Source organism: Dicentrarchus labrax, unplaced genomic scaffold, assembly GCF_905237075.1.
Source record: "Dicentrarchus labrax unplaced genomic scaffold, dlabrax2021, whole genome shotgun sequence".
Classification (NCBI taxonomy): Eukaryota; Metazoa; Chordata; class Actinopteri; family Moronidae; genus Dicentrarchus; species Dicentrarchus labrax.
In genome coordinates, this window is record NW_026136713.1 from 29,614,025 (window position 1) to 29,639,316 (window position 25,292).

The following is a 25,292-nucleotide window of genomic DNA, read 5'->3' on the forward strand; positions in this document are numbered from 1 at the left end:
GCTTAGTTAGAAAGTTGTTTTTATTTATTTTTTTTTTTTTTAGTACACATTTAAAAAACTCCTCTGCACCTTGGAACAATGCTCAAGTTAAAAAATAATGACGACAAGGATAAGACTGAACTGCACCACATCAGTGCCTCTTTTCCTCCAGCATTATCTTAATGAGGACACATTCAAGTACTTCATTATAATGAAGAGTAAACATTTATTATGTAAAACAAAAGTCCTCTTTCAATTGTCTTTAAAACTGCCAAATAGATAGAACTCACTTAATTGATGCTCAGCATCAAATCATCAGTCTTTTTAGCTGCAGATCTGAATTCAATAAATTTAATTAAGTGGTTGGAAACCTGCAAACTGTATGGGTGCTTTCTGTGATGGTGGCTTACGGTATGTTTTTACGTAAATATTTTCCAATCTGAGACATTTTATTCCAAAAAAGAACAAAACAATGCAACATGCAGAGAAGCAAACATTTGTTGGACAGAAAATCTCTCATCCTGACTTTTGGAGAGTGTGTGAGTTGTGTATCAGGGCAGGTGGTACACTTGAATGGAGTCCTTACAGCTTTTTTCCCCCTGCTCTATCAGGAAATAAATCTAAGTGAACCTGACAGTGAGTGTTGGAGAAGACAGGGAATGCCAAGTCCTGGCTTGTTCTTACACACTCTTTGCCTTGGCAGGAATACTTTTGGATTATCGAGCTTCAGCGGTCCTCAACAGAACCCGGTGTACTGTGTCATGTTGCAGCTCATATTAGGTAAAGCACGGCCGCCTGCTGTATGTTAACTGACAGCCTGGGAGGAGGCTGTTCAACCCGAGCCTTAGGAGCCAAGCTATTTCTGGTAACATACTGTTAATGTACAACTGTAATGCCATAATATTAGTATATGTCGAGAACAATCTATTATCAATATTTACACTGATCTTTCAATAGAAACTGGCATTTACAGAGAGCTAACTGATGTCATACAGCCTCCTATTACGATCTGACAGTAAAATACAGCAAAGATTCAGTTGACCTTTATTCTGTCATATTTAGTTACTCTATTTATACGCCTGTCCATGCACTTTATGTGTAAATTCTTCATACTTATTCCACCCATTCAGATGTGACTGTCAGCATGCATCTGTTTATGTATTTATGAGAGTATATGTGCATCACCTCTTCCAGGTAGTCTGCATAGTTGATTTCTGACAGCCCGGCCTCAGAGAAATCCAGGAGGTTCTGCTTCCCCTCTGCTTCTAACAGGATTATTCCCCTCAGGTCGATATTAACACTGTCCAGCTGACTCACAACGTCCTTCGTAAACTGTAAACACAAAAAAGATACAGCAATAGGTTTGATAAGGCCTGCAGGTAAAACATTACAGCTTGACTTATTGGAGCTTATTCTAATGTAGCTGAATGCCTTAAAGGTAAAGGTAAATGTTTGTGTATTCTTAACCTAACATTAAAAACCTTCAGTACTTTGGTTATCTTGGAGCTTCACAGGTGTACAGCTAGATTATGTACCAAGATTTTTTCCAGTACAGTTTCTGTTGGAAAAGCTGGTTATTAATCACAGTTTAAGTGAAACAGGAAATTACTGTAAGTGTACATAAACATTGTCGCCAACAAAAATGCAAAACAAATGTTGGCACTAGGGTGACCAAAGATCTTGAAGATGTGGTTTGGATGGAAGTAGTTACATATCCCACTAGAATTTTAGTCCTTGATGTTGTTTGCTTGGAAAGTTTGTACTGTTTGTACTGTAAATTACAGTCCCTATTAATGCACTTCTGCACACAATCCCTTACTTTTTTAGTTTTCTGTTTCTTTTATATTTAGTTTTAATGCCTTTTATGTCTTATGTAAAGCATTGTGTATTGACTTGTTGTTGAAAGGTGCTAACAAACAAACTTGCCTTTCCTTAATAGGAACATATAAACAAATTGGAATGCAAAACTCACATTTCTCAACCAGCAGAACTATTCCTTCTGGGCAGACATGAGTAGAAGCAACATTTCTACAATGACAGGTTTATGTGTCAATAACTATAAATAACTTTGTAATATTGTTTATTAGGTTTTGAATTTCTCGCCTGTTCTGGAAGCCTTAACCATAGAGGGACATAGGTTGGCAAATGTGATTTTGAAAAAGGATGTCTTGAATAGTAATATGCAATTTCACCACCAAAAACGAAAACATATGCTTTTTTATGGATATATAAAAAGAACATAACAAAAATGTTGGCAGTAAAGTTGTTTGTTCCAAAGATGACATGGTAGTTAGTAACACTGTATGTTAATGGGTTGGATTTCCTCTAACACTAAAAAAAAATGTCCAACGTAGTACATTATTCTAGCTACTTGGTACATAAATCTTCAGACAGCTTTTCAAACAAGTAAAAAACAATCTTTCAGAAGGGTGAAATGAACAGATTAACTTTAACTTAAACATTTGCATGCACTAAATGAAGACAAATGACCAATGTGCAGAACCAGACACAGCATGGGACACATCAGCTGTTGGCTAAAACGAGCCAGGACAATCTTGCCAGCTGGCAGGAAAGTACTGAGCATGTTAGGCAGGCAGAAGTGGCTGGCTCTGGGTCAAAAAGAAATAGAAAGTTACATCAGTGTAATGCCTGGCTCAGGCATACACTGAAGTAAGGGCTGAGGCATGATAAGGTTATTGGCCGTCAGCACACACTTTGGTTTGGCAGCAAAGAAATCATTAGGTAATGCTAATGAAACGCTGCAGCCAAGGATGGAGATTTCTGGACACTCCAGCACCGTTAGCTTATACATCTATATGTCCAATTTGCATATTATACTAATTCTAACCCTGGTTTGAGCATGTAGTACACTGCATTGATTTATTGTATGTTAGTATTTTGTTAAGCTTTCTAGTATTCAAGTTATTTTAATCACATAATTGTATTGCTATGATAGTCACGTCTGAACCTAATATCCATATCCACAATATATTTTTTTAATGTCTCCATCAGTTAGGCTCTATACGGGCTAAAGGGATGAATCAATACAAATACATTTGGCAGAATGCTACTAATGTGTGTGCCATGAGTTTACTGACCACTGTAGTGTTCAGGAAAGAGGAGATGTTGAAGACTTTGTCCAGACGCATAGCTGAGTAGATGCCTTTGTTCTTTTTACAAGTACTGAGAAAGAAACACACATACAAACAGATACACACAGGTATGACAGGGAAAGAGGGAAAGGGAGAGAGAGAGAGAGGGAAAGGGGGAGAGAGAGAGAGAGAGAGAGAGAGAGAGAGAGAGAGAGAGAGAGAGAGAGAGAGAGAGAGAGAGAGAGGGGAAATGTCAACTTAAAAGTGTCAGAGTCAGAATATTTGCTGCCACCAAGTGAAATTGACTGGAAGTACATGACACACGGACATGTTCCCTGACATAAAACAGCATAATGTCCCTCAAAAGCCTGGAATATTTGTGAATATGTCAAAGATAACTGTGCCATGATTACATTTAGGCAGCCACATGCCATATAGACTCACATAATGTACATAGCATTAGCACTGCTTGTTTTTTAATGAGCCAACACTTGTTGAACCAACATTGCTCTATTTGGAAACTTAATGACTGCAGGTCTGCCATCCCAGTTACTGAGGATATGCAGCTCCTGACTGGAGGGAGATGATGAAAGCTGATGTAATCACTGAGAAAGAGGCTGAAGAGAAGCAGCACAATAGCATAGAAAATTATGCTAATTAGCTACTCAAGGTTAATAGTAACTCTCTCTCATTTGCATCCTCATCAATAGAAATAAAATATTCAGTGGCACAACTGATGCCTGACTCTACGCTTGTGCAGGAACAAAAAATTTAAGCAAAATGTGAAAAACTGCATCAGTCAGTAATTCTTCAGCCTATAATTGAACAAATAGCTTGTCTTGCTGCAAAATCCATTCAGTGTTGTAACTAAACATAAACATGAAATGCAGAGAAGGCCGATGTGGAGTAGGCCGTGAGGAGAATAATCATCATCAAAGCATTGCTTCTGAAAGGTGGCAGACAAAACACTGTCACCTAAATACATAAAAATGAGTTTGCTTTGCCTGTACAAGCTCTCTGCCGTCAGCTCCAGGTTGGAGTCGTTGTACATGTAGCCAGGGATGAAGTTCTTCCACTCTGGGTTGACCAGATATGGGGTGTCCACAACCTGGCAAATCAGAGATCCAGAAAGAGGGTGTGTGATCAGTAACAACAGCAGGGCTGCAGGTTTAACTTCTGCAGGATTCAGACTTACAGCATGGCACTCACAACTGTGAGCAACTACTATTCTCCCAGTCCCACCCAAGGGACACTGACTTGTGAGCAGTAACTAGTACAGAGGAGGAGCAGTATCCATACAGTCAAGGGCACTCTGAATGCACAAAATTAAAAAAAAAATATGTTCTATATGAAAATTAAGTCGATATACTACTTGAGATGTACTTGTAATTTGCAGGGGTTTTAACCGCTGTATAATTTACAGGGTGTACTTATTACTTGCCTTGAAGACTTCTTTGGTGTGGAACGGTTCACACACCAGTTTCTCCATGTTTCCTCCAGCCAGGAAGATGGTGGTCACCACTCCCATCAGCACCCAGGAGAAGATGAAGCTAAATCCAACGCCGCTGTGGAGAACGACAGACAGGCCCTCAGGTACAGTGGAAGTATAGAACAATGAGAGATGGAGGCGTAGCAGAGGTGGAGTGGGTGGACTGGTGGCGGCCTAAAGCTTCTGTCACAGTAAGCATTGTCAGCTCATTGTAAAAGGCAATGTATATATTGTATAGGGAGGGAGAGGGGAATTAAAAGAAGCAGTATCAGTTTACCTTGGATCTGTATCAGTATCTTAAATTAGATTACATATTAACGCAATACACAAATCTGACATTTAGAATACATTAGGAGATAGTCCAAATTCAGACTTCTAGAACCAATTTTAACTACAAAAGAAAAGTTTGTATGAAACCCTTAAAATCCAAAGTATGGGATCTTATGGGAACTGGTTCTGCCAAAAAGATCTTTATCAATTTGTTCAGATATTCTATCACATATGATTTGTTTACATGAGCTTTCTTTAACAAGAACTCCTCTAAGTTGACTTCGCTCTTGATTCACAACTTTTACATGATTGTGATTATATGCTTTGGTCTTCTTTACCTTTTACTGTAGCATGTAAAGGGAAATAATATAGCGAAGTGGCAGTAGTAGTGGCAGCTATAGTACTGTAGATGTAGATAGTTTAAGTGCTAGTGGTCCTCCTGTCATAACAAGTAGTAATACACATACTAGTAGTAAGGTGTACTGTGGTATGTCCATCACTTGACTTGAAAACCTTTTTTATGGCCACACCTTCTTCAGTTTTAACTCTTGAAACTGACAGAGGCTGTTTTTGGGCAGTTGACTCACGCCATGAGCATTGTTCCTCCTGTGTTCGAGATGCAGCCTCGTGTTGTAGGTGAAGCATGCTTGTCGTATCCCAGGGTGCCACACAGCAGGCCCAGGTAATTGAAGGTCAGGACCAGGACCACCATGCAGCAAAGAGCAATACAGCCAATCCACCTGTAAGCAGCAGACAAAACTAAACAGTTAGAACACAAATAGGACAGTATCATCCTCAGCTAATAGTATATTATTGTCTGTGTGTCCTGCTAGAGTGTTCTCTGCCCGCTTTCTTAGTAGGAAAAAGTAGATAAGCTAAATGGGGTAAAGTAAAAATGTAATACAAAGCTTTTAAAACAACTAATATATCATCTTGGGCTTCCCTCCACTCTTCTATTTTAAACTGAATTAATGTCAAAGTGAATATTTCATAAATGCAAAATATTAGTGCAAGTTATGCAGCACATAAACTACTTTTACAGTAGCCTGTAAAAAGAGTCTGGTCATGGACCACATTTCACAATATACACTACTTAGAGTTTATTGGTAATAAACCTATTATAGGTTTTTTTTATTTATGTCAGTAGGTGAGTTTACCTGTAGAAGTCCATTTTGTCAATTTCAGGGTAGTAGTCCTCAATCTTGGCATGGACATGGTTGACAAAGATACTGAAGTTGGACAAGCAACTCTGCACAGGGAATACCTTGGAGAAGCTGCTGATGTTATTGCCAATGCCGTCAACCAAACCCTGTATACCTGATAGACAGATCATTCAATTAATCCATCAGTTTGAATAAATGGCCCGTGTAAAGATACTTAAAAAGAAATAAAGCTGATTAATATAACGGTACCAAACTACATCACTACACGGATTATATTTTTAGTTAGTAGATATATTCTTACAAATTCAAATTTAAAATACACCTAATAGAGTTAGGTGACAGAGTAGGATTACTTGTGTTTGCTTTCACAGGAAAGGTTTTAGAAGTGTGAAATATCACTTACTTTCCGCAACACTTCTGGTCTGTTCAATCACCATATTTGGCGTGTCGTTCAAAGAGGAGTAGCCCTGTGAGAGTAAAAGGACATGTTAGAACATGCAGTTTCTTGGTCAATTTAGTTGTTGGAGCATTTATTCATTTATTTTCTTTTTAAAATTAAAATAGCTATTCAGAAGCATTCTGTAAAATGCTTGAAATCACTAACTGAAGCAGTAGACAAAGCACCTGAAGGAATGACGGTAGCACTGAAATAAACCACACGCTGAATAACATTACAGACTGACAATGCCAACAATGTAAGAATATTTATTTATACTCCAGGCTCACCCTCTGGACGATAGCACTGAGGTCCGTTTTCAACACATCATTCATCTTTTCCAGCTGAGTGTTCACATTGGGTAGCTACAATATAAACAGACAATGAAATAAATGATCAATATTTAACAATTCTGATCAATATTCAGTGTTGTAGCTACAAAACCTTAACCACAGCTTTAACCCTGGTTTTAACCATGACCCATGATCAAAAACGGATTAGTTGCCACATCTTAACCTTAAGATTAAGGTTAGTTGTTTTATTTGCTCACTAACCACATTCCAATCACCTGCCAAAAAGACTAAAATTTCTAAGAATATTTACATTTGTGTCCATATGCATATTATGTACATACAATAATTTGCATATAATCTGTATAATACTTTTGCATTCAGTTTTGTACCCGTGTAAAGTTGGCGCTGATTTGCAGCTGAGACAACGACTGGCGGATATTGCGACACAGCTGGGCAGACGTGGCGTCTGACTTCTCGTCATGACAGCCCGGGTCATTGAGGGTGCGGTTGATACTGGTCCGAACCAGACTCAGGTTGAAGTTGAGTTTCCCCGTTCCTTCCTGGAGGAGCTCCAGACCCACACTGACATTCTCCAGGGCCTCCTTGGTTTCTCGCATGGCTGAATTGAAAGAGACCACAGATGAGATTGAAAGTGGATTGGGTTACTGGTATAAGGGGAAAACCAGTGAAAAAAATAATTCCCATCAAAACTCTCTTACTCTCCTTGACATTTAATATCAACATACAGAACAAAAGGACAATCTAGAATTGGCTCATGTTACACAAAATCACAGACTCATACAGGACACAAAGAATGCACTCATTATAAGGACCAGGCCTGAGCCGAGTATATCATACTGACTTTCGGATCCAAACCCATTTTGGATTTGGAGTGTGTCTGTGGTGTGGTCACATGCTGGTGTAAAACTCCAGCATCTAAAATCAGACTTACAACTGCCTGACAGCATTGCTTTCGGCAAACAATAACCAAACAGCAATGCTATGAATAATGTGAATTTGTTAGCTTCTATTAAAGATTGTTGCTGTTAGTAACTAAAACAACAGCCAGCGTTAGTTAACAATTCCAGAGTAGCCTGCAGCAGACTTAAAAATAAGCAGGATAAAGAATGCAAAAGCATTGGCATCCTTGAACATTGGTATAAAAGATGCAGGAGTGCAGGAGAGGAAACCGAATTTACAATCATATGGCTAAATGCTTATCAGCACTGGAAGGAGTGAAAACACAGATGGATGCTATATGCTAAATGTATAAATGCCATATTCTTTCCCACTGAAATATGCTGTGTTTATGAATCTTCCATAGGGATACTCAGATCCTCTGACTGCTCAGCTCAGCCCCAGTAAGAGCACAACAGTACACAAACATTAAGAACACAAACTGAATTCACAGTCATCTGTGGTCAGGTATTTTACCACCTGAACTGTTGGCATGCTTGCTGACTGCTTGTATATTCCATGTAGTTGAACATCCATATACAGCTGCTTGTTGTAATACATAAAGTTAGTAAATAAAATAATACTTCCGTAGTTAATTTAAGAGTTGAAATAAAATAACAAAACTGGTCACACAAACACATCACTTTTTGATGCTCACTTCACGCTGGGAGAACACAATTGGAGTAAAAAGGGACGTCCAGGTGCAGGTTGATGTTATGTCAGGTTTTTGGCCAGATTTGGTGATTCCATTAACTTAAAACTGCACTAGGCAAGAATTGTTATGGGAAGATGGAACATGGAAAAACTCACTCATTCATTCTGTTTGCCTATAAAAACTATTTATCTGCTCACAGCATTAGCATAAAGTGGTGGAGAATTTGACTGTAAGAAATACAAATCTTTCTCCTTTAGGATAGCAGGTAAACACTGGATCCAGACCAAGCCAGGCTTGTAAAGGGGAGAAAATTAAAATGATATGGCGTTACATACTGGATCATGAGGTTCATCACACAAAATTATCTGCCATTTGTGGGCACCAGAGTCAGACATTGCGTAGTGCAGTTTTATTATATTAATTGGTTGTAGTTCATTAAGATGTAACTCAGAGCTCAGAGGCTGATTTGTAGCTGTATGTAGGCTTTACGTTGAGACTACACTGCACCTTACGCAAGTGAACTACACCATTGTGAGCATTCATACTTGTGAGCTGGTGTGTCTGTGTTACTTTATGTCCCTGTGTTGGGTGTCTTCAAAAAATGGTGACTGAAACTAAAACTCTCCCTCATCTCTCTCCTCAATCTGTTTCAAGTCTGTCCTGTGTTTTCCTTTTTCTCTCCGCCGCCGCACAGGACAAGGGGACAGACAAGAGCAGATCATGCAGTGACGCAGCGTCCCACATGTGCCTGTTTGTCTGTGTGTGAGGACACACTTGTCTGAGAATGTGTGTTTGAAGTCGCCTCCCATTCTCTGACCATGCACACACACCAAATGGACCAATCACAGTCAGTGATTGTTTTTTGTCGTTACAGACACAGTTACACAGTTTCTGGGGAGGTGCACGTCAGGCTACAGCATAGAGTGCGAGGCTACGTACGAGGCTGCCGTACCTATGCTGTACCCACGGGTTTGATTCGACGGAGAAGTATAAATCAGGCTTTAGTGCTCAAGGAAGATCACAAGGGAACAAATCACGGGAGCGACACTGGTGTCAAAGTTCACAAGGTCAGGGTTTAAAAGGTTTGTGGGTAGTCGTCCAGTCACTGGGTCACTGTTACCTTTGATGGCTCGCTGGATTTTCACTTCATAAAAAAGCATAAAATGTAAAGATTTGAAAACTCACTGAAAGCTAAAAAAAAGTATTAAAATTAGACTTCAGAAACGTTAACTGTTCACAGCAGAATATGTCAACTATAACAAGTGATTTAATCGTCTTCACAGTTTTAAAATCATATTACAGCATATCTTTAGTGGGGAAACATCTGATAATAGTTATAATTCCACTAGTGTGCAGTTAAATAATTCTTGCAATAACTGACAATATTTGCTAGTAAGGCAGGATACTATATGTCATTTAATGCTGTAGCCTGCATTCAGTAGCTTGCAATAACATGATCATATCATAACTAAAGAGGAAATGAAAAATGTGTGGGTGTACCTCCAGCCATATTGAGCACTCTGTCCAAGGCAGGATGGACCTCCTTATCCAGCTGATCATGTATCCTTCCACCCAATAATGGACCTATATCTGTAGAGAATGCAGCATCAGATCAACAGAAGAAAACAGTCACATAGTCCAAGTCCATTTCTCTATTATGTTTGCTGCTTAATGCTGCATTGGCAGTTCTTAACTTTCAGGAAAGAGCTGCCTTCAGTACTGTTGCAGGAGAAAAGTAAGATGACTACTCAAGGGAATATTCTTTAACAGTCACCGCTTTATCTATCTAGACCTAGTTATGTCACACATCTGTTGCGAAAACAAGTCAAAGACAATAGACACAGTGAATTCAGATAATAAGCATGATATACAACCAAGAGCAAGTACTCTGTGAATCGCTTCTGTCCGCTTAATTCACTATCAGAGGCACAGAGAAGTTCTACTTACTATGTAGGTCATAGATGACTTTGTTCTTGGCTGTGGCGTATTGGGATATTAGGTAATCAATTTGCTGCAAACAGGAAACACAACAGAGCAGAGCAGAGTCTTACAAGCAGATAAAAAATTATTGTATTAGTCTCGTCATAGACACCAACAAGCACTCTGAAGTATAGCACAGTTTCCATGTTATTTGTCAAAATGAAATGGAGACGATGACAGAATATAAAACAGGTCTTTATAAACATCTAATGTTTAACAAACTGAGCATTCTGTTGGATTTTTGTTCTCGAAACACTGCCAATTTTACACTATGTACAAGTAAAGTGAGAGAAGCCTGAGCTCCTGAAATTTCATGGAATGAGAGTTATGTTTTAAAAAGCAAATTTGCACCTGTCATGTGCACAAAAAGTGAGAAAATTATTCTTTTTTTCCCACCTTGACTAAAAACAGTATCAGTTAAACACAGAAAAGCACACACCCACTTTTCCTTTAACACTGAGATATGAAGAATGTTTCTCATTTAAGTAACTCCTTAATGCTAAAAACAAATGATTTCACCAACTAAGGTTCCTACAACTACTAGCAGTACCTTCACACAATCAGGAAACCAATTGCTGTCCTACTGATGGTATTGTTTTAGAATGTAATTTGTAGGATTGTTACACAGTATCACAATATACAAGAATATGCATTGACAACACATGAAGTAAGTGTACATTGTATAATATTGTTTTGGGGCTATACGTCACAAAACAGAGTGATAATTCTCTATCTACATGTTCCATAGAATAACTCTGTCTCACCATTGGCGTGTCATTAGCGAAGGTGTGCAGGTCCCTCATGTTGCTGTTGACCAGTCTCCGTATGTTCTTCACCTGAGAGCTCAGGTTCTGATTGGCAGCATATGCGCACAGTACTCCAATCCTAAACAAATGACAAACACAAACACATTGACCTTTCCGTCTCCACGTGCCACTGTGCATGACCCTGCTGCTCCCACACAGTAGCCCAGGGGCTGTTTCACAGAATAGGGTGATAACACGTCATCAGCAGTAGGGGTCACTGTGTACCACCACATTTACTTTTACATTTTCTTAACTTCCTCTAAGTGCACCTGTAGAATGAGTTTAATTTATTTGACAGCATTACACCAAACAGTGCTTGTATCAGAGTTATGTGTGATTATCAAAAGACAAATACTATCTTCTTTCTTTTCTTATTAATTCGGTTTAAATTGTTGATGGCATAAAAATGTATAACATAAGTTAAGCATATTTCTAGTAGGGTGGAATACAGCATAATTAAAGCCAATGGGTGTTTGATTGTAGACTGGGTTTTTAGATTTATTTATTTTTTGATAAGGAGGAGATTTTATTTCCCAAGCAATTTGGAAATCAACTCATCACAGGAAATGCAGGTGTAGGTACATTAAGCTCTGAGGCCCTATCTGTATAATCTGAGGTCCCTGGGTTGTAAACATATTCAAATTAAATGCGAAAACACAGAATTGCATAAAGCAGTCCATTAAAGTGAGTCTCTCGTATACTTCAAACAGACCTGAGTAGCTCCATACAAGCCTTAATTAGCTCAAGCAACATCAAGGGAGAGACAGCCCATAATATTAAGCCGTTTCCATGACTCACACTCATCCCAGCTGAATTCTCAGTTCAGCACCTCACAGTAGCACTATGCATCTAAGTGTGTGCATGTATGGCTTAATTGCTGCATGGATGTGTGCAGGTAAGCATGGTCGGGGTTCATCACGGGGTGTTTAACTTCTGAACAGATTGGTAAACTTCAGTGTGACTGATTCTGAAGTATCAAAACTCTGACAGCACAGTTTTATAACGTAGTGAATCTCATTTACAGAAAGGGAATAAGCAGCTTTATGAATGATGTAAGAGGACTCGCAGAAAGGAATAACAAAAGGATTGACTCAGAGGCTACTGGGAAGGTTTAGATCAATGGAGATGAATCGGGGTGTTGTGACTCACTCTATAATAGGGCAGAAGTCTCTGTATGTGGGCCTGTGTTTTTGTGTAGGTATGCAGCTTGTGTGTTTGTATGTGACTACGGTGCATGCAAAGTGAAGTTATGCCCCATGCATGTCTCATCGTTAATGCATGAAGATGGTGGTGTGTGTCTGTGTGAGTGTAGCTCATCTTTACAGTCCTGTGATCCTCAGTCGCTGCAGTAGAAGTCTCCTTGTGTGTGATTTTGTTTTCATTCAGTTTATTTCAGCACAATAATTTAGAATGGTGAACAGACAGTTTGATTGGAACTCCTGTAAGTGTCCCACATCAGGAGTTAATGGGCACCCAGCAGCCAATCAGAATTGGGCATTCATCCAGACCATGGTATAAAAAAACAATCCTCATGTTTGTGAAGCTAGAACCATTAAATGTTTGTTATTTGTGGTTGATAAATAACAATTGTATTTCAAACTGACCTAACACGGTTCCATTAATATGAGTATAAAATACCAGAATAAAAATCAATGTCCTGTAGCTTCGAACTAGTAGCTTGAGCTTGCTGATACATCACAGCTAATCAATCTCTTATTAGCCACCATACATTTTTTTCATTGTTGCTTATCTTCGCTTGAGAAAGAATTTGCCATTTTGACCATTTTTATACCTTAGTATTGTTATTCTTGGACCCTGGCGTCTAAGGTTTTAGAGGTGGGTGCAGAGGGGCATTGCATTAGCATGTTATTTTGTAAAAATTGAAATACATACTGTAGAATAGAGTGAATAAAGTTATTCCATTCATTAAAGTGGTAGCTGTTTGGCAGCTGAAGGCAAAACCTGCATGTCAGAGCATCTTTGAATGGACACAGAAGAAGAACCTTTAAAACTGCTCTTGTTAAATTTATTTTGGCACATATCAAAAGTGTTTGCAATTTGTAGCTAACAGGCTTAAACATGCATAACCACTGGTGTAACCCTCAAAGAACAAATAGGATCATGCGTTGCCCTTGGGAGAGAAATTCTTTTCATCTGTGCGGCATTGAGCTGAGCCACGTCTGGAGGAATTGTGATGATGTTTGCCATAAATAGTGAGCAGGCCAGCAGAGTAAATGCTGTCATCGTATAAGTGGAGACTTAATGAGAAACTAGGCCAAACAAGTAGGCTGGGACACAGTGAAGTGGAGCCATCCAGAACCAGGAGAAGATTCAAAATGGCCACTTCCACAACAAAAGCCTTTTGTCAAACACTTCTCTGCCCTCTCTCTGTCTCTCTTTCACACAGAAGTTCCATACATACGCACTCTTTTTCTCTTTTACATACACAAATTCACAATCACACCTTCCCTCTCTCCGTCTCTACTTGTGTCTTTATCACCAAAGCCCATACTTGCCCCTCTACTGTTTCTCCAGCCCTCTCGTTTGTCCTTCTGCTCTGACTGTCTCTTTCACTGCACCTTTATTTCTCACTCTCTCTTGCTCCTTTATCGTTTCCCTCTCTTACTATTCTATTTTTCAGGCTCATACTTTATCATCATTTTCCTATAGCACCCACTCTCTTCTTTTTTCTCTTCCTCTGTCTCCTCTTTTGCCCTCAGTTCCCTCTCTATTTGCTCTCTCTCTCTCCCCCTACATCCACCTCCCTCTCTTTTTCTTTGTCTCTCGCTCACTCCCTCTCCCTGCCGGTGTCCAGCAAGGTCGCTGGAATCTGCAGCCAAACAAAGACTCTTTGAGAAAAACGCAAAGCACTTTCCAACGAGCTGTGTAGTACATGGCTGTCCACCTCACTTGAGCAGATTTAAGTTTTGTTTACTTTGAGTTTTTGTTAGTGTTGTTTAGTTGTAGTTGTAGTTGATTTGTTATTTGAAATTTAATTAATTAAATTGAAGAAAAATAAAGCAAGAGAGAAAAATACATATTTGTGTATGAATACAAAATGATCAAACAAACAACAAACTCAAGATGACAAGCAAGGCATGCCTAAGCTGAATAACAGAAACTAGATGAGCTCAGCTGTTGAGGGAATTGTGGGGGAAAAAAAACATTTTGTCACGATGCTTACAACGTCTGAATCAGCCTCCATCAATAAAGATGCAATCCCTTTGTGGTGTCACCTTCACTTCACCTTAAATTTAATGGACTCTCTTACATTAGATATTCCAGTCCATTCAGGTGAATACCTTTTTAATAAGCAATGCCATAAAACTCACACAAATCCTCTGAAATCAGACTAAATGAGGCAGTGGAAACACTAATGCTTCTATCCACAGGGGGCGCCAGAATCAACACAAAATGAAAGTCCCTTGCAGCTGCTTTAATCCTCCTTGTTTCCAAAAGATTGGATTGTAATTTCAGACAGCAGTTGCTCTGTAAAATGACCACTGGCCTTTAAGTAACACTTGTGAAAATGAGTGCTGTTGTGCTGCATCATCACATTTTCACTCAGCACCTCCTAAAGTGACCTACTAGCTCGGACTGTGGCCAATGACTGCATGGCTGTATGGCTGCTTGTTGAGAGTGTGTCTCTCACTAACCACAGGGGACAATTCAAACACAGCAGGCGGAAGATTTACCTCTAGCAACTTTGCAAAAGGGCTGTAATTCCCGTTTGAGCGAAAGCCAAATAACACATGAAACTCTCCCTCAGGGTGGAAACCCCACAACAGCAGATGAAGAAGAGCATCAAACTAGTGCAGTGCCCCAGTATCTAGGCCAGTACTGGGGGCTGGGTAGTGAGCGTTACATGGTCTGGTGGCTCCATAGCTTTTACAACCCCAACAATGGCCTGCATTCAGCATGACTGCAGTTGCGAGGCTGGGACAGTTGCTTTTCAGCCCCTCCCTGCTTTCACACTGCTGGAACTGGACCTCTATTATCTTATCTCTCAGTAAGAAAATAATCATTGTAGTAATTGCTATAATTTAAACAATTGACCAAGGCTTTATTCAAAACATTATTCATATATTTGAACATGGAAATGATGTGGTATTTTAGTCATTTTTTGTGCCAGGCTGACCTCAGTGACCTGTATTCAAAATCTCATGAGAACAGATAGATGACAACATAGCAGCTTGTTTTTGTATGTATGTGGGACAATAAATTGGACTGCAGGAATAGTATAGGGCCAAACCATCATATCCTGACACACACTGTGCTTTATTTCCTCTGGATATCAAAACTCATATTTTGAAAATAACTGTGTTTCTCAGCAGTCAGTGACATTACCAGTGGCAATCACACACATCCTGAAATGCAAAGAGGTCACAGCAGAAGCTAGTAGCCACCATTTCAGCCACTGTTTCATTTCATAAAGCCAATATTTTACTCACTTCTTCCATTCCATTCAGCCACTTTTTATACCATATGTCCACTTTTTATTCACTATACAGTCCCATCAACTGCTATATTCAATATAGCCCTTGTTATATATAAAGGTGTCTAAATCAAGTCACCTTTTTATTCAGTTGAGGTTTTATTCAATTGAACTGCAACTCCAACTAGCATATCTGTTATTTTATCTACCATTTTATTTGTTCTCTCAGAGCTTGCCAGGTCACAGTCTGAACCTGGTTTCCAAGAGCTGCATTGTGTCCTATAAAGAATTTAACTAGACGTTGAATACTTAAGCTTTCTGACTGCAGGGGCTTTGCTCTAGGCATGACAGCCCAGTGCTAGTTTGCTCTGATTTTGCTTCCCTCATAAGGACACTGTGTAACTTGCTGTCTATTCCACCTACGGACTGGCTGCATTGGTTTGATGGGAGACAACAAACCATTAATTTCACAGTAAACAGTCCAGGAATGATATGAATACTAAACTACCAAACAGCTTGGAGGACTCACCTGTGCAAACAGCCACAGAAGGTCACTGAAATACAGTTGTATTTTAAAAAGTTTAGAAGGGCCAAAATACAAAAAATGTCCACTAAAGTATATGTAATTTCTGTTTTTAAACATCCAAGCAGAGGAAATGGCATAATATGTAATATGTAAACAGCTGGAAGCATTGTTAGACATTATACTAGTTGCACTGTGTGTGGTCAGATGTGACCCTTTAATGGTCATATTGTAACAAAAAAAATATTTTGCGGCAGTGGCTCATCTGGGAAATCACTGTGTTTAAAATAATGGCAACAGTCTGACAAGACATTTGCCTCCTGTATAAATTATCTGTAAAGCTCAGGTTCTAAAACTACAGAAAATCTATCTATCTTCTGGGTCAAACAAATGTAACAGTAAGTATCTGCTCTGCTGATGTGTTTATAAGCAAACCACTGAATCCTACTGTACCAACGCCTCTGTAGTTTGTGAAGAGGCAGACACAACTGTCTCATGTGGATATCAGGAACAGAAGGTGATGGTGTAACACATTTGTTCTGCCCAGTAAACCCTTCCTGGATAAATTAAGGTTCTAAAAATAATTAACCTTTTCAAGCAAATATTAATGGTGTAATTTAAGTATAAATGTCAGCTGTCCAAAAAAACCCCAAAAAACAACTTGTGTCAAGAAATGAAGAAATTCAAAGAGCATGCAATTTAATAAATAATAATAATAAAAAACAGAAGTTTCTTGTTCTCTATTAAGCAATGACCAATCAAACCTAGGCTTTGAATGGATTCAGCTATCATTTGCATTTGATGATTAAGCTCATGGTCTCTAACTACAATGGACTGGACTGTGTAATAACAGTGTGGTCCTTTGCCATTAAACAGTAACTAATCCCCCAAACCACTTTTTTCAGCTGAACTTGTTAATGAGCCCTAACCCTCTACTGGTTGAAAGGTGACAGGTGACGTTTATGGTGGTAGCTTTCTTCAATGCTTGATCCTGTTTTATAAATCTCAATCACTGTGGAACTGAATGCACAAATGGATGCAGGAACCCTTAAACAACATTTGCATATCGATTTGTCTGCTCCACCACTCATTAGACATTGTCAGTGAGAAGAACGGCAAAGAAAAAGAGAAATTTCACAGACTGTGTTTCATTGGCAAGGTTCTCCAACAGCACGAGAACAGCTGTCATTATGCGCGTCTGTGGCTATTTACAGCACCCCCTAAGTCATCACATGGGCCTGTAAACATCATTGCAGTAATATCTCAATCATTGTTATTAAATGATGTTCATATTGATACAGACTTTACACAGTGCTTCACAATTCAGGATCAAATTCAAAATTCAATTCAAAAATGAATGAGGAAATTATGGCTCAACTGTAAATAAAGACTGATAAAATTATTGTTAATAATTTAAAATTAAGTTTATAAATACACCTTTGAAATTTTACAGAACAACTTTAAAAATAATAACAAAATCTGTTAAATTATACTTTAATTTACTCTTTAAAGTCCACATTATCATATCACTCACAGCTATGGCAAAAAAAACTATGTCCAATGTGAAGTATGTGTGAGGGTTTTTTCTTCATACGCATCATTTATGTATCTGGCCCTGTGTCTGGGGTTTATTTCTCACTGGGTCTGCAGCATGCTCAGAATCATTTTAATCAATGGGATCTAAAGAGGTTTGGATAAAAGTAATGCCACAGAAAACCAAGTGCTTATCAGTCTACATCAGTTAGGCAGTGGTTTACCATTGCGTTGTGAAAGACCACCAGATTGATACACATCAGGCTGCTGACAGGTATTTGATGAGATGCAGTCTCAGGAAAGTCTGATAAGATTTAGTTATTCCATAATTTATATGCTGTAGATTGGCAGATTTACAGTGAAGAGTGTGAAACCTATAAACAGAATAGTAATTCTTATGCATTCTCTTATTGGGCTAACTTTCCATTTATATTTATATTATATTAATATCCCCCCCTTGGGGACCCACTGGAACCCCCTCAAGAACCCCTGGGCCTCCCCAGAAAACCGCTGAGTTAAGGGAATGTACTCAGACATGAAAATAAAGAGACCTGAGTGCAAGTACACAACCACATGACGATACAGATCAGATCAGTGGGCAGATAGGAATAATGTCATTCAAAGTCTTGTCACACAAATATCAACTGGTCTTTGTTGTCTTCCACATGAACTGCAGTGTGGTTTGTAGGGAGTAAGCCCAACATGAATTCTTAATACATGTCCATGTGACTTCTCTGTTTTCAATTCCTGGTTTGTAAATGTCACTCTATTGTGTGCTAGTTTGACTAAATTCTTCTTTTACAGTAACTGGACTGGATTACTGGTAGGTGTGATTGCAGCCTGCGCTATTCTTTGTTACATTTCCCCTTTTGTCTGCTCACTTCTAGTAGCTATTGCCTGCTATAGTAAGCACATATAACAGAAGGTTCCCATAGTGTAGCCTACTATACATTTCTCAAAGTTAAAAACACACACCCACACTCACAAGGAGGCAATATGGGCTGACACCACAACATCCACTGCAGATATCAGACTAAACAGACAATCTTTAGTGCAAATTACCTATGGCTTTAGCTTCATATTGCTTACTTCAGTTGTAGCACCTTCTAAAAGCACACATCATAAAACCCGTTAATTGATAAAGAGAGAGACAGAGAGCTCATGTGGATGAAAGAGATGGAGCGTGTAGACATGATAAAAACTTTGTTTGATCATGAAACCTGGTGTTACCCTGCTATTCTGTGGTTTATCAGTGAAGTGTAAGAACCGCAGACTGGAGTCTCTATTAACAGTGACAAACAGTCAGATCTGTGTTATATACGCTCGTCTCACTCCGGTGCATTATTATAAACTATGATGACCGTGTCCTGGTGCACCCTCAACTGTGATTGACTGTGTCCAGTGGCAAAACAGGACAGTGAACTTTCGTATTGGTATTGCGTAGGTTTGTGTCTTCAGTTTTTGGACTCAGCACAGCGATGTGAAACTTAAACTTGGGCTGTGTATGGGCTAGAGGTAAAAGCATCTCAATGTCCCTCTTATTCAGTCTGCTATTTCATTCTCTCTTGTCAGAAAATATATACACTTTATCTCAAATTTCTGAGTAAAAGGGCCGCTCAAAACCTTAAAAAATGAAAATTTGAAATAGGAGACTGGCCTATTTTTACGCATTGCAAAGCAGACCTCTGTAGAGCATATGTACCACCTATGTGCTGCTCTGACTCCACGTGTGGCCAGTTTCATTGATTGTAGTGGAGGCGTAGTGTTGCAGCATCTGCTCTGCGAGCGGTCCACACGTTACGTGTTCAACGATTTTGTCCTACTGTGTAGTTAAATAGCGTTGTATGTGTACATTACTACAAATAAAACAAGTCTTTACAGTCTGTGTTTTGGATGAAGAAGATTCTAAGACTACTAATATCACAGTGAAGAACCTCCTTGTAGCTGAGAAACTTAAGGTTGATTGTATCTGTGAACCTTCCTAATACAGGAAGATCATTCCCAGAGATCCTAAATAGTAGTGAACAGAACTACTAGTACAGAAGTCAGAGTAGCTGTGTATCTGACCACCGGGCCAGGAAAGTTTTTTTAAAATCCCAAGGCTATTATACAATGGCTGATTACTGGTCAGAATGTCAGTTAGAGTAGAAAACCTTACCAGCCAAAGCCAACATTTCTAAGCCTTTGGCTGGTGGCTTTGTATTTGTTCCTCACCCTGCTGACCACAAAGTTAAAACACAGTGACACAAAGAAATGAAAGACAGCTCTATCTGCATTAGAAATGCTGCTATTTCTGGATTATAAATCCCCCCAGCCAATCCTCCCTGAGATAGAGAGCACCTCTTAGCTGTAAACGACATCACAGAGAGCACTGCAGCTTTGCCTTCTCATATCTTTTCTCTCTCTTGTACAACAATGTGCCACATCATCACTATTGTAACAAAAATGCCTCCAATAAATTCGAAAGAAAGCCTGACCAAGCTGTGAACATCAATTAGTTTCACTATGTAGAATTCCTGTTAGACTATTTGGTGTGTTGATTTGTAGTGCGCAGCACAAGAACTCACTCGCACAGACCATAAAGGACCCAAGGATGAGGAAAAAATGTAATTAGTAAAAAATAAAGTGGATTTCAGCAATAAACCAGAAATAAGGGAGAATTAGAATGATTACTAAGAGTGAGGTCTCTCCAGGAGATGTGATAAATTATGGGATGCGCGGCAAATTCTGACAAACAACCTCTCCAGTTAATTAGCTTGGCAGTGGTTAGAATAAAGCTGGCATTGTGTGGTGTCTATGTGCTGGGCAGCGATCATGCGTGTACTTGGACATAATGATTTGTGAACAGAGACAGAGTGGTGAGTGAGTGGAGATGTGCTCAGTAAAGGTCATTAATGGAAATTCAACGTATAACAAGGGACAACAAACACAGTAACAAAACAACTACGATAAAAAAAATATTAAAAAAGAAGGGAAGCAAAGACATATTCATGCAAAGAAATAAAAACACCTGATGCTTCGCTTGTATAGAATCTACTGTATCTCTCTCGCGTTCATGTACTGTGCTTGCTTTGTCAGTTTTGCTCTCATATGTATTTTTTTGTGTGTACTATACATGTACAATGTTGTATGTACTATTTCACTATCTTCTTTAAGAGCTTTGTAGGTGGGATTAAGATTGGGGTAGTCATCGTCCTGTGCCAGAGCCAGAAAGATATATATAGTGACAGAAAAATAGCCACAAAAATATAAGCCGATATACAGAAATAACAACTCTTAGCACTTCATATTTCTGCTTCAAGCAACCCCACCGGTTATCGCTTCTGTACCAACTGAAAACAACGCCGATGGCATGGTTAGGTTTCTCGCTATGGGTTGGTGACAAAATACCATTACCAATCCATAGTGAAAACGAAAAGGCAGTTGAGTCTTCAGCATATGCACCCTAGTGTGACTTGGTTCATGTTCTCCAACATTAATAGACTCCTGAAATCAATAAATTGTTGTGCCGTGACAGAGACAGGGGTCTAAAAACTAAAGCTGAAACGAAAAGACACAAATCAGAATGAAACTCTTCTTAAAGTTAACTCCCTGGCAAATACTAACCTTTGCGAGAAAGAGGAGTATGACATGGACTTTGGACGGAATAAAAAATGTTTTACAGGACAACAACAAATAACTCCAAATAAAAAGTGGAACTGGACAGATCCACAGAAGACATAAAGAGCACAGGGTAGCAGCCACAAGCAGCCTGATCTCCAAAATATTAATTATTCAGGAACTCAGAGAATTGAGTTTTTTAAAAGGGTTCCAAAGCTCAACGCACAGAGAAATGTTCTACTGACAGTAAAGATGAATAATTTTAGAAATTGCAAGTGACGTAAATACATAGATTATCTTTTCTGTACTTCCAGATGTTACAGAGTATAAGTAGTAATTAAATTGTACAGAACACATCACGATACTATGGAAGCGTATTGCATTGACTTGAAAATTAATTTTTTGGTTTGTTTTTCTGAGTAATTATTTGTGTTTTTCTGAGTAATTTATTTTTATGGTTGGTTTTTCGGAGTAATTTTTTTCTGATTTTCTGAATAAATTTTTTTTTTCTTCTGTTTTTCGGACTAATTTTTTTTGTGAGTTTAGAGAGCATTTGAAACATTCCTTTATTGAGAGCTGAATTTAACAGAAACAAACATAACCGGCTTGTTTAGTTCAATCAAGTTATACTTTGATCTGGGTTTAAGACACTGGGAGATAGTCCCGTCTTTAAGTCATATAGATGGTATTATCATTAGTTTGTCGACTCTACGCAGGCACCTGAGGACTTTGCGGTTGTTCAGGAAGAAGCCCATTCAGATCTGCAAGACATAGCAATATATACATAGCAAAATTGACCGGGTACGGTAGATAGTTGAAGATGGGGCATATGTGCGGGCAGGAGTCACCATAGGTCCATGGGAGTCACTTGCAGGTTGGAGGTTCTCGAGGGAGTTCGAAGTATCTCGATAATTCAGAAAAAAATTACACCAAAAAACAGGGGGGGGGGGGACCACGAAAAACAGAAAAAATTAGTCAGAAAAACAGGAAAATAATTACTCAGGAAAAAAACTGAGTTTTTTTTTTTTTTCAAGTGAATGCAATACGTTTCCGTACGATACGATTTGTTTTTGGATTTTTATATTTAATTTTTAATCAAGTTGTGTTTCTGTGTGCGATTCCCTTTCCCCCACTGTATGCAGTTACTTCTGCTGCTGCCCACTTTCCCCAGAAGTTTTCCAAAACTTGGCATTGGAAATGAATTCCCCATGAGGACCTCCCAGTGGCTTCACATTTAATCAGCATGTATCATCTACATAGTCATTTCTGGCTTTCTTATAACGTGAAGTTAAGACTCATCACATTATAAATGAATCCTATGAAAATAGCCCTGCATGTGATGACTCTCCAGGAAGGCTGTTAACAGAGATACGTGGGTTACAGGAGGCAGAGGATGTGTGAGAGTGTATTTGGTTGCGTGTGTCTCTAAGTGACTAATTGTGCCCTTGAGAGAGAGAGAGAGAGAGAGAGAGAGAGAGAGAGAGAGAGAGAGAGAGAGAGAGAGAGAGAGAGAGAGGTAAAAAATATATTATAAAAAATACCATAAAAAAGAATAGCTAGAAAGAACACTCATTGTGAAACAAGAGAAGTTGAAAATGAAATTCATTTTCTCACAAAAAACAAAGAAATTAGAGAAATATCCCACACTCTTTTACCCTCCCAAAGGACCGACTAATTCAAACCCTTACAGGACAGTAGAACTGGCAGGATAATATGTTGTGTATGTGTGTATGTGCATGTCACAAAGCAAGACTTATTTAAATGTAAGGTTGTTGTTGCTTTTTCATTTCATTTTATTTTAGTATTACTTTTTATTTCATTGTATTGTATAAGCAGTATTTAGATTCTATACAAGACTTTTTGCAAGAAAGAGAAAACACAGACACCAACATGACCCAATACTACTACATGAATACTCTAAACCCCACCAACGATAGACGAAAGGCTTAAGGAGATTGAATATGCAGTAGACCAGGGTCCGTTCTGGGGCATGTTGAACAGTTTAGAAACTACAAAAGCCACGACAACTAGCAATAGAAGTTATCTGGGAAAACGATTTTAAGGACCTCTACAAAAAAATCCCACCTGAAGATCTGAACCTAAATCAAACTTAAGTTTAAATAACAAAGCACGTAGGGCAACGTATGCTTTAAGAATCAAATTATTCAACCTTAACATTCCAATAAGAATCTGGACAAAAAGATTCGATCATGTAATTGTACCAATCGCTTTTTGGAAGTGAGATTTGGGGCTCACTCGGTAGTCGCCGGACAAACACCCAACAGAGGTCATCGACACTGAACTCTGTCAAAGAACGCTAAATCTTCAACGAAAAACACCAAATATCGCCTGCAGAGCTGAACTGGGGCATTTTCCATTATTATTAAACATCCAGAAATAGGCATTAGCATTTTGGACATGTCTAAATTTAACCCCAAAAGCTACACTTCATTCCAAAGCACTAAAAAGCCAATAGTTGAACCCTGAAAACAGTCCCCTCAGTCAGCTGGTGACTACCATCAGCACTGATTCACAACAACACAACAAAATTAAATTAATTATTAATCGATCAAAAGATCTATATTTAGAACATTGGATAAATAAAACAAAAACCCATAGTAGACAAAATTATTATTTGACCCTAAACAGAGAATATAAATTGGCTCCACTGTGTCAGAGATATAAAACAAGGAATGATCCTGACCACATTCAGGCTTCAGTGACCACCAACTAGCCATAGAAACTGCAAGACACAGAGAGACGTGGCTGCTCAGAGAGGAGCGTGTGTGTGTGTATGTGTGTGCTCACTGTTCAACAGGAGAAACAGAAACAGAGATGTACTTCTTCCTCCACTAAGAGAAGTTCTCTTCACTGAGAGATTTCAACTACCAGGAAATAACCAAAAAAAGATGAGATTTTCCAGGAGTCGGTTCTCCTTGCTGTAGTAGCTGAATATGTATCTGCCTGCCACAGCCTGAAGGGCTCATAACCCTTATTATTGAGTAGTTGCATTAAATTATATATATTGTAAATTAATGTATTGTATTGCAAAATAAAAAAGTATTGTAATGTATTTAATATGTAATATGGAAATATGTGATTATTGTTAAGTGCTTTGGCAGCAACATGTTTTTGTTCATGTCAATAAAGCTCTTTGAATTATTTTACTTTGTAGAGAAGTACAATGCTGGCAGTGATTCCAGTGGTCTTTCAATTACCAAACTTTAAACCATATTGCCAGAGATAATCCTCATTCTGAGTAGTGTAGTATGTCAAGTAAGTGAACGGTGTGTGCAGAGATGTTTGACATCTCTAGCTTTATTTGCCTGCAGTATTGTATGCACGCTCCTGCTGCTGTCCCTTCAGCGCTCTGTGCTCCAATAAAAAGTGGACCAGTGATGAAAATTTGTTTCTCCTCATTAATTGGGTCACTTTATTAATAATTCAGCAGAATTCAGTGCTAATAGATCTTGTCACATAAATAAGCCTTTAACTTAATAAAATTTCCCCAAAGCCCACACACTATGTCAACTGAAGTCCAACACACCCGAAAACAGCAGGCACTACTTTTTGTGGTATTGTCATGATGTGATAACACCACTTCTAAATAGGTGAAGCTGCAGTACCGAGAGGATAGTAAAAATATCCTTACTCAGTCAGTGGGCTGTGGATCAGAAATCTGAGTTTACCAACATGTATATTTATTAATTAACGGGGGAAATAGCATTATACTGAACACAGCCTGGAGGCATTTAGACACCTGGTCCTATTCCAAGGCAGATTGTTTTAGTCTGATCAAAATCACGAGGACTTCAAAGGATATTCTGGTCGTCTGTGGCCATGTGTGTGAAAATGTTTTGATTTCATTACATATTCAATTCAGAATATGCTACACAGCCCCTAAAAATGATTGCATTGTGTTGAAATCTCTTCCCTTTTGCTTTAAGTAAAAAGCTGTATTTGTTTGTGCAGTGGATTGTGTAACAGCTCTTCGCTATTCGCAGTTTTTTTCTTTGTTTTTATTTATTTTCCTCGATAGCAAGCGCTGACTGTTGTGTCGCTGTGCATGGGTCGCTCTGCC

General features: G+C 38.7%; 1 protein-coding gene across 14 annotated transcripts in view; it reads right to left on the reverse strand.

The window, feature by feature from the left end:
* Positions 1-25,292, reverse strand: part of prom1a (prominin 1a) — an 80,340-nt gene that overhangs the window by 12,563 nt on the left and 42,485 nt on the right. For all 14 annotated transcript variants that reach the window (XM_051420437.1, XM_051420440.1, XM_051420438.1 and 11 more), the window contains 12 exons: positions 11,079-11,199; positions 10,282-10,345; positions 9,835-9,924; positions 7,112-7,341; positions 6,720-6,794; positions 6,397-6,460; positions 5,988-6,147; positions 5,418-5,570; positions 4,513-4,636; positions 4,076-4,179; positions 3,078-3,162; positions 1,165-1,311 (listed from right to left, as the gene is read on the reverse strand). In XM_051420437.1, coding sequence (XP_051276397.1) covers positions 1,165-1,311; positions 3,078-3,162; positions 4,076-4,179; positions 4,513-4,636; positions 5,418-5,570; positions 5,988-6,147; positions 6,397-6,460; positions 6,720-6,794; positions 7,112-7,341; positions 9,835-9,924; positions 10,282-10,345; positions 11,079-11,199 — 1,417 coding nt within the window. The remainder of the gene's footprint in view (positions 1-1,164; positions 1,312-3,077; positions 3,163-4,075; positions 4,180-4,512; positions 4,637-5,417; positions 5,571-5,987; positions 6,148-6,396; positions 6,461-6,719; positions 6,795-7,111; positions 7,342-9,834; positions 9,925-10,281; positions 10,346-11,078; positions 11,200-25,292) is intronic.